This window comes from Mytilus trossulus, chromosome 2, assembly GCF_036588685.1.
Source record: "Mytilus trossulus isolate FHL-02 chromosome 2, PNRI_Mtr1.1.1.hap1, whole genome shotgun sequence".
NCBI classification, from domain to species: domain Eukaryota; kingdom Metazoa; phylum Mollusca; class Bivalvia; order Mytilida; family Mytilidae; genus Mytilus; species Mytilus trossulus.
In genome coordinates this window covers 50,205,011-50,215,426 of record NC_086374.1, presented here as the reverse complement: position 1 = coordinate 50,215,426, position 10,416 = coordinate 50,205,011, and the positions used below count along the sequence as shown (strand labels likewise).

At 32.7% G+C, this 10,416-nt stretch overlaps 1 protein-coding gene across 1 annotated transcript; it reads left to right on the top strand.

Moving 5' to 3' along the window:
- Nucleotides 1-3,875: 3,875 nt before the first annotated feature.
- LOC134707492 (glycoprotein 3-alpha-L-fucosyltransferase A-like) lies at nt 3,876-6,820 on the top strand. The gene is made up of 2 exons (XM_063567272.1): nt 3,876-4,412; nt 5,409-6,820. The coding sequence occupies exons 1-2, from the start codon at nt 4,379-4,381 to the stop codon at nt 6,515-6,517; spliced, it is 1,143 nt and encodes a 380-aa protein (XP_063423342.1). The 5' UTR covers nt 3,876-4,378; the 3' UTR covers nt 6,518-6,820.
- The last annotated feature ends 3,596 nt before the right edge of the window (nt 6,821-10,416 follow it).

The following is a 10,416-nucleotide window of genomic DNA, read 5'->3' as shown; positions in this document are numbered from 1 at the left end:
ATTTTAAACAAAATTCAACTTCGTTATTATAAAAAAAATTATGGGGTATGATTGCCAATGAGACAACTCTACACAATAGATCATATGACACAGATATTAACAACAATTGTTCACCGTACGGACTTCAACAATGAGCAAAGCCCATACTGCATATTCAGCTATAGACGGCCCCAAAATAACTAATGTAAAGCAATCCAAACGTGAAAACTATAACGGCATGAAGTATGTACAAAATAATGAACGACAAACAAATAGGTAACACAGTAACAAACGACCACCCCTGAACTACATGCTCCGGGCATGGGGCAGGCATATAATTGCCTGTATAGGTTTAGGTAATTTGTAGAAAAATTGTATATTCGAAATACATATGACAAATAAACAATATCTTGCTTAGAAACTAACAAATGGTTCAATAAAAGTAAGTTATTTTTGTAAATGTCTGTAACTAGTTTTTTTAGTTTAATTACGTGAACTTTGTACTCACTACGTATATTAGATACTAATTTCACGATCTTCTGGTCATGATGGCAGAACATTGTTCTTGTAAAATAACAAAATTTGCAACCATTTTGTTTTATAAAATCTTGATTAGTACAGGAATGTAATAGAAAAAAGGCAGAGAGTATTTCTATTGACTGATTGTTGTTGTTTGCGTTCAGTAGCAAGTATTTCATGCATATTCCGAACAAATAGATATATATATATATAAAAAAAGGTAAGTTCTGCAATAGATTGGCCAATCAAGGACAGAAATTTCGATTTCCGATTAAAATGAAGGTATGTTGGAATGGGACTGAAATGTTTCCTACCCAAAGACCAACTGCGGAACAGTCAAACAGTTCTTAATGTGCAGAGAGCGGGCACTCTCCTTACACGAGATATCAGATGTAATGTCCTTTTCACAAGGATTTCTTATTGATATACATGTATACTGTAAAGTTAAACGAATTCCCTTCAATAGCATGGGTTTCACGATACAATGCTTGTTTGGTTGTTATGCAAAGATATGAGTATTGTTATTTTCACTGATTCAATGGAATTGTGGTGTCTTTACAGACGGGTAAATTAAGGTTGATTGTAGTTCACTGATGTTTAAATCAATAGTGGACCAAGAAAGGGAAAAAATAAAAAAGCAAACAAAACCTGACGGAATCGCATAAAAAAGAGAGACTGGGTGCGTCGCATGGCAAGCGGCTCCTGGTATGCATGCATCACACGCCATGATAGGATATGCTTTGGTCTGATAATGGTCTGATTCAAGCCAAAAAATTGAGTCAATCCAATCATTATAATGTTTCTTTGAATCTATTAAGAGTAAATGATACAGAAGCGATTCATATGTGTGCTGTTTGCGAAGCCACGTGTTTTTTTTAATATTAAGTGTTTTATCATGCAGAAAAATATTTAAAAAGCTGAATATGTCACCAAAATGGTTGACCCGATTTGTCAAACGATGATATTGCAAAAAAAAATCAGTACAAATATCTAATAGATTCTGCCATCCAAGCATGTTATGAAATAACTAATAATTGTCGAGTTCTGTACTTATGGGAATTTTAAATAATTCAGTAGAATCTATTTTCAATTATTTAAACTCTGAAATTACAAGCATGAAAAAATTAGTCAATATATAAAATGCCTGAATATGACAAGATTTACAAAATATTTAAATCTTAAAAATGAGTGTAACATAAAGAAGATTTGTGCAACAATACACAGAACAAATATCAGACCTTACTTTTTCATTATATTCAGACCATTGTACATACAATGTTAATAAGTTGTGATATAGAGTTCAATCAATGAGTAATAAGCAGAGGAAATAATTAGTCAAAGCGTATCTGAATTTTCTCTTTGGTTTTGCAACAAAAATGTATGCGCATTTTACATCAAGACGTTAAGCACAGATAAAAGATTTGAAGAAGTGCATGAATGCTATGTTTAAAAAATAAAATAAACTAGAAGGTATTAGGACATATATAGTAAAGACCTTGAGTTTCCTGGCGGATAGTTTCACCAGAGAAATATACATTAATTATTTGTCTCTGCTTTCACACACGATAAGCAAGATTAAAAAAAAACTCAATCCAGTTACAGTCAACCGTTTTACAGATATCGAATTCATTAACTAATTGATTTATTTTTTATTTATTAACATTTTGTCAGAGTCCAAACGTAATTATAAGTCTGGAATTGTTTGTTCGTATATTGTTAAATGAAATCATTAATAATTAATTTGAATTCCATTTGTTCCCGACAACGACCTATTGAAGCAAATAAAACACAAACTAAGAGGACAACAACAGAAACTGGATTTCATCTACACAACTCTATCAATCGTATAATCATTTCTTGTGAAGTAAGAAATAGGATAACTTGACTTGTTTGGATTTTTATAGACAAGGACTGGAAGAGAATGCTTCAAGAAAGGCAGGTTCAAACTGTAATGTAATGTATGTGTTCTAAAATTCACTAGATATCAGTCATTGAAGATCACATTAAAACAGCACATTAGTTGTAATATCGAAATTCAAATCTATTTTATCTATAGAAAATTGGTTTCTGTATTTCAAGAAAAAAAGACCTTTAAAATAATAAGTTAGTCAAAGCGATTTTTACCACTGTATTGAAAATAATAACTAAAAAATTGAGAACATTTTTGCATCAGATTTTAAGTCATTTTTTTAAATGAAAAAGGAAATTATTCTCCCAATAAGATAACTTGATTTTGATATTAGTTGTGACATCTAGCATTATGAATTAAGGAAATTAAGACTAATATGCATAAAACCCACAGGCACTTGTCTCAAAAAAAAATCCTGTATACCCAAATGTATATATTAAGTTTAGATATCCAGTCTAAGTATACTAATTCCATTCGCAATTTTATAATTTCTCGTAGGACATGTAGAAAAATCCGTCCGTTCGGAACAATTCTAAATTTAGATGGTCTATGCATATCAGCCTAGTAGTCAACTTTGCCGATGTCCAAAACTCATATTAAATCGATTAAAAAGACAAACAAGGTAACATTTAAACAAAACTAGAATATATAAATGCAACATTATTTACGGATCTTTTCTTTCACATTTTCATATTTCAGTTACATAATAATACATTGAAATCTATTTGAAAATCAAAAATAGTCCAGTGTTGGATCGGAAGGCAACACTTGATAGAGTGAAGGAAGGAAATAACATTTATTAGAGAAACTTGACTGTAATTGCATTGCTTAGTTCGGGAAAACATTTTTGTCAATTTTCACATCACTTCTAATCAAGGATCGTACATATATCATTAGCAGCGGACATCTTACAAGTTTTCCTAGTGACTAAACAGTTTGTCTTTTTATGATTTGATACTAAGCACATCTTTCAACATAGTTAAACATATCTAGATATGGGCAAAACGTTCACGGTCCGAGAACACAATTAATTCGTAGTGCATTTCTTTTAGAACATAAATGAAAATAAAAAAAATCCCACCTGCGCTTTCTCAAAGAAACTTTTACAGTGTGTTGTACTACTTTTGGGACAAATTATATCAAAATTATAGAAAACTTCATCGCCTCTAACTCAAAATATGGACAATTTTATGTTTAGGGCGTCTTGAAATCTTTTGACAGCTTCCGAAGTGCTCATTTTCAACCTTTTTCAGCTGGACCAAATCACTACTTTCCTTTAAAATTCTGGACCCAAATTTTTTTACAGTGTAATTTTATCCCCCTACTTGCAATTTGAAGCATTAAACATGGAGAAATAAATTGGGAAGAGGTATAAAAATTAATGGCAAGTAACCCACTGTCAACACTAGGGACTATATTTGTGAACAACGAAAATCAAGGGACGACAATGGTGGTCTCGGACCAGTAGATGAAGCGTTTACTCGCCTTGAGACGTCATCAAAACGACCAAATACAATGTTTAAAGTATCCATTTAAAAAAAGGAAGAGTAAGCATGGACTAATATCCAGTTGTTTAAAATATTTAAAGAAATTAAACAAAAGCTTAATTTGACTTTTGACGATGTGAATTTAAGCATGGATGCAATTTGGGTATACTCCTCATTTCAGAATCATTGATGGTTTGGAGGTCAATTTATACCAATTTTTCTATGATTCCATATGGATTAAAATCAAGTTGGTGTACCTATATATATCATCATATATAATAAAGATGGATACGGCTACAAAATAAACACAGAATGGAAATTTTTGTCTTTATCATAAAAAAAACGTAGGTGAACAAACTCACGGTCAAAATAGGTGTAATTTGGGTACCGTCACGTTAGACGTCTTGCGCGAAGAACTGAAAATTCGTGTAGTAATTGTTAATGGTCAATTCAATTTTACAGAGTGGTGAGAAAGGAATTTAGAATGGATCATCTGAAAACAGGAATGACCAAAATAGGTAACCAATGATATTTTACGTTTGCCTGTATATCTTTTTCATATGTCTAACATATTCATATGTCCATTTGAACAGGTGTAAAATACGCATACCATTGTAATGCTGCGTTCACACGTAATTCGAATTAATGACTCGTTCACATGTACATTTAAGTAAAGCGAATTTGACGCGCATTGCAATTCGAATTAGAATTTACGCTTGGACTTTTTAATTTTCTCTCTGCGTTGAAGACCAATTGGTGGCCTCCGTCTGTTATATTTTGTCGGGTTATTGTGTATTTGGCATATTCCACATTTTCATTCTCAATTTTACAGATACCGATATAATTCAGCTATATTTTCATTATGCAAAACACACACAATCGAAATCAAAGTTAAAACTGATACGACATTATTTAAAGATTCTATTACGATGTTAAATCGGTAACCTTATACAAATTATCAATGAGTTTACTTAAACAGTATTAAAATTTACGGGTTTTATCAACAACATCTTATTCCGTTGCTAATATTTTTCCGGTATTTTTCTCACATCTTAATTTACAATAAATACATGTAGCCTTTAGGAAATTATATGCTATATGTCACTGGTACCAGTTGGTACATTCGTACTGCGCTTATTAGTTTAATAGGTAACACATTACTATTTCACATTTTTAATTGCCAAAAGATATATGCGAGTAAGGTATGGACTTTAACATAACGAACACTTGATTATATGTTTAGTTAGCCAGGTGGCCCTCTTGTTGATTAATACTATAAACATCTTTCTAACATAGTATAATACGTCAAAGACTAAGAGACAGAGAATGCTACGTTTGGATTATGTACTAACCGCCAGAAACACATATATATATATATATACAAATATATCTCTGTGACTACATACAATTTAAATATATGTTGTTGTAAGCCGTGATCTTTGTTTTGAGGAAAATGTTATAGTTTATCGGACATGTATAGACTAGTATTTTTTTTTGTATTATTCTGTTTTTAGGGATTTTTATGGAGAAGAAAAAGTTTTTCGTTTTGTTTTTCTTCGTATGTTTAGTTACGCTAGATATTGGCTGCATTATAAGCGGACATCGGACGACATTTTATTATCTCCGATCGTACCTTCAGGATTTTAAAAGTTCTTCTAATGATAGTTCTACATTCAGTTCAAATTCCAGAAAGAATAATTCAACAATAACTATTCTATGGTATGCTAAACAAGGATATTTCAGTGGAAATGAAGATTTGACTGGATGTAAATTCTCAAACTGTATTCTGACAGAAAATAAGACAGTTCTTAAAAAGAGTGCAGCTGTTTTGTTTGCCTACCGTGATATGTGGAACAAAGTGCCTTTTAAGAAACGTGGTCAGATTTGGGTGATTGTTAATATTGAAAGTCCTGCTTACGATGAGGACTTAAATCGTGTTTGGGATGATAAATTTGACTGGAGCATGACATACAGAAAGGATAGTGAAATTTTCTTGAACTACAAAACTTTCAGAAGAACTATTCCTTTACAGAAAAATTACAGTGAAATTTTCAAAAATAAAACGAAATATGTTGCTTGGGCGGTAGGTAATTGTCAATCTCGTTCAAGACGTGAACTGTACGTCAGACAATTGCGAAAATATATAAAAGTTGATATTTATGGTGATTGCGGTAAAAAACCTTGCCCGAACCGGACCTTGCCTGGCTGCCACGAAGTTTTATCGCAAAAGTATAAATTTTATCTTGGTTTTGAAAATAGTTTGTGCAAAGATTATGTTACTGAGAAGGTATTTCATACATTCCTTGATAACAGCAATGCTGTATATGTGTATAGAGGTGCTCCGAACGTTAAATCCATTGTACCACCAAAAACGTACATAGATGTTAATGATTATGAAAATCCAAAACTTCTTGCAGAATATTTGTTAAGACTAGGGTCAAATGAAAGCGAATACATATCATATTTAAAAGAATCAGATAAATACCATATAGACAACGAACAAAATTACTACAGAAGTTTGTGTGATCTATGCGAGTTATTGAATACTTATAAAAACAAAGAACTGAAATGGACAGGGAAAACGTTTAACAGTTGGTACCGTCAAAATGTCTGTGTTTCATAGTATGATATGATTTTTTGAAACAAGGCTGACACTCAAATTCTATTAAGAAAAATTTGAAACTAAATTTTGGGAGCATGTCATTTGATGATAAAGAGACTGAGTGCATTGCATGTTATCAAGCGTTAAAGCACTGACAGCAAGTCATTGTAAACCGTTCATCAGAAATCATTGTATCTATTTGTTATACTGAAAACTGTTATCTTCTTATTTTTATTATCCGATCTCTCACGTTAATGTACATGGACTTTGCTCCTCCTGAAATAACTAAACGTATGCCGCAATTAAATATTGACACAATGTTGATCCTTTTTTAAAATGTAGCCCTGCAGGTCAGCCAATATTGATACAAACATTACTTTATCATTGCAACTAAAATATGTTATGCAATAATCAATTTGTGTAGCGATTTTAATGTTGAAGAGGACAACTGATACAGTCATTCGGTTTGATAAACCATAAGATAAAAATAATGTTTAAGAGTTTACCAAGTGTGCAATAAAAAGTCAGGTAAAATTAGGACCGACATGTAACAAAATATCATCTTCCCTCCAACCTTACCCCCCCCCCCCCAAAAAAAAAAAAACCCCAACAAAACTACAACAACAAAATCAACAACAAAAAAAACCAAATCAAACATCAAAAGTCTACGGACTGAGTGAGGGCGAAGGATACCAGAGGTACATGATATGTGTATGAAAATAAACAGACAACGTCAGGGCTAAAAAAGAAAAAAAAACCAATAGACAAACAGAAGTATATAATTAAAAGCACAACATTGAAAACTAAAGACTGAGCAACACGAACCCGATCAAAACGTTGAGGTGATATTAGGTGCTCCGGAAGGGTAAGCAGGTCCTACTCGACATTTGGCAGCCGTCGTTTTGCTCATGTTATTTCAAACCCGGTTATAAGTCTAATTCATTCGGTCGAATTCTGGAAAAGGGTATGGGGTTGTAGTAACGACATGGGGAATATATCCGTTATCATCTGTGAGACGGATATCTCATAACGGTCAACCAACTAGTGAAGGTGGTCGTAAAATTTACGAAGGGATGAACTTAACTTCAACACATAGAACTTTTGTTTTTATACTTTCCTCGTGAGCAGCAACCCTCTATCAAGAAAATAATAATGACAAATACAAGCCCTGGAATATCGAATGAACTTGGCGATATATACTAAACATGCAGGCGCTGCTGGAATGCTGCCAACTAGAAATGAAAAGTTCACTATTTGGAAGCTGAAATCATCTCTTTTGACGTTAAGTTTTGTTTTCAACTTTAAATTTCTTGATGTAAGGTAATTTATGATGCAGACTAAACTGTATCTGTTGTATCCTTTACCTCAAGAACAATGGGATAGTATCGTCCAACATATTCACCTAAGTTTGAACTATTTTGTGAGAGAACATCATCAATACAACAAAAAGTAGAGTTAAAATATACTGTTGACTTCTTTTCTTTCTACCTAAGAAGTTCCTGTATGAAGTCAGTCTCATTTTAATAAAGGAACAAGTCGGCAAGAAGAGATGCACAGTTTGTTCACATTGGAAAGCCGATTGTTTGTTGAAAAAATGGTCCTCCAAACGTAACAAATATGTTGTCAATTAAGAAATCAAGCATTTTTTTTCAAATGAAAATGTAAATGAAGATAACTTGGATGTTAATGTCAATGAAGATGAAAGTGCAGATGTAGATCTACAGTCAATTGAAGCTCAGACAAATAAAGAAGTCAAGCATCTTGGTAATTTAAATTTCAGAAAACTTGTTGTTAGAATCGAATGTTGTTGCATTTTTACAAAGCAGGACCAACTCTTTAATTTGTCTTTTAGTTTGGTATAGGGAATACTTGTGCAAAGTGTAGATAAGTCAAATAGTTTAATACTATTGCAAGATGAAAGAGAATTAGTTTGTAAAAGATCTTTTGATTTTTTTAGTATCTATATCTGATTCATGCCCTATCTAGAATGATGCTACTAATTTAAGTCTTATGAAGACGAAACACGCGTCTGGTGTACTAAATTATAATCCTGATACCTTTCATAACCAATTAAAAAGAGGTTTCGTAATACTAACTTGGAAGACCCATCAATATACCGTTGTCTGTAAGGACTCAATACTAAAACAATACAGTGATTGAAGATGGAGTTCTTCGTCTTTGGTCGAAATTCCAAAGAACTATAGACCAGACCTTGTATTGTGCAGGCTGTCCTCTTTAGTAAGTATCGTGGGTGTATATGTTGAGTTACCTAGTGAATTGTTATCAAGCAGTTTATGTTGTATGACTTTCACACAAAAACGTCTGGGGCTTTCTCTGGAGGGACAACAACATATTTGTCATGGAAGTATAACATGTGTTTTTCAACATTTTGGTCGTTGAAGATTGATGTAGCATAGGTATTAATAGACCCTTTCAGTTTCTAAATTCTGATTTGTACTAACGACCTTATGGTTTTAATCCATTCAGAAAGCGTATCTACGTCTTCTTTCTTACGTTTAGCCCATTGACTGGAATAATCCGTGACTGAATCCATCAGTATTTTGGAGTTGTATTTTCAATTGATGGATTTAGGCTCACGATATTTCTGGCCTTGCATAAGACATTATGCAGATATGTTTAATTGACAATTTCTAAGTCACCGGTAATAATGTGACCAGCCGGATAATATATGAAAGGGGGACAAGTAAAGGAACAGCCAGGAGGTTCAGACTTGGAGTCTTCAATATTGAGATCCTGCAACACCTGTTTGAAATTAAACATGTTAGTTGTAATTTAACTTTGGTATAAGAAATGATAGGTACAGACTGATCTTTGAAAAAGGGAGGTGTTGTCGGAGTGTCCAAACATAAATTGTACAGATAATGAAGTTTTGAAAGGGGTGATGAATAAAACTTTATGATAACTTGATTAATAACTAAGTGTTTTTTTTACAAATGGTAGCAGGTCATTAAAAAGTGAAATCATAAAAAAATACAGAACTCCCGAGGAAAATTCTAAACGAAAAGTCCTTAATCAAATGGCAATATCAAATAAATAGAAAACAACTGCCATATTCCTGACTTGGTACAGACATTTTCAAATGTAGAAAATGGTAGGTCGAACCTGGTTTTATAGTGCTAAACCTATCACTTGTATATCAGACGCATCAACTTACATTATATTTACAACGATGGGTGAACAAAACAGACATAATAGGTTAAATTGTCAAAAAATGGGTTCAGCAGCCATCACTGTGTCACAATCTAAAAACAAACAAATATTTAACAAAGAGGCAATAGAGACATCATGGAGAGTTGGTGGTGTATAATGACGATGACAATGACTGCGTCTACGTCGAGAAGTAGAGTTGAAAATGTTCCTCACATTTACCGAACTACAGGAATGACTAGAAATAATATTTATACCATTAATTTTGTCATTGCATACATAGGGTGTCGCAGTTTTCAATTATCGAATCCATCAGTCCTCTTTTTGTCTAATGAGAAGTGTTGCAAGATGAGGATTGATAGTCCCGTGGTAAATTTTTGCGATGATGTGAACATGCATAGAAAGGAATAAATGATCAGGCTGGTAAGCAATGTCCCCTGTGCTATGGATGATGCTGATATATGGCCACATGCCCAATCATACGTTTATCTAGCTTTCCTTTTGTTTCACCGACAAAGGGTACACTCTAATCCGTAGATGACATTTGTTGATTTAAAATTCAGATCATCTGGTAATATATGACTTTTAAAAAAAGTTTCGCCTGCTTTAACTGATATTGATTGATTTTAATTTGATTCATTATTACTACAGTAAACATAAAAATTACACATTCAACTGTAAGAATACCAAGTTTGTTTAGTAAATTCATCTGAATTGTAAGGGTATGCAATTACTCCCCTATCAGTTGCACT

What these genes read in the sequence shown, in the direction of transcription:
- LOC134707492 (XM_063567272.1), top strand. Translation starts at nt 4,379, where the DNA reads ATGGATCATCTGAAAACAGGAATGACCAAAATAG. An exon ending in AACAGGAATGACCAAAATAG is followed by an intron (nt 4,413 to 5,408) that starts GTAACCAATGAT and finishes TTCTGTTTTTAG; the next exon opens with GGATTTTTATGGAGAAGAAA.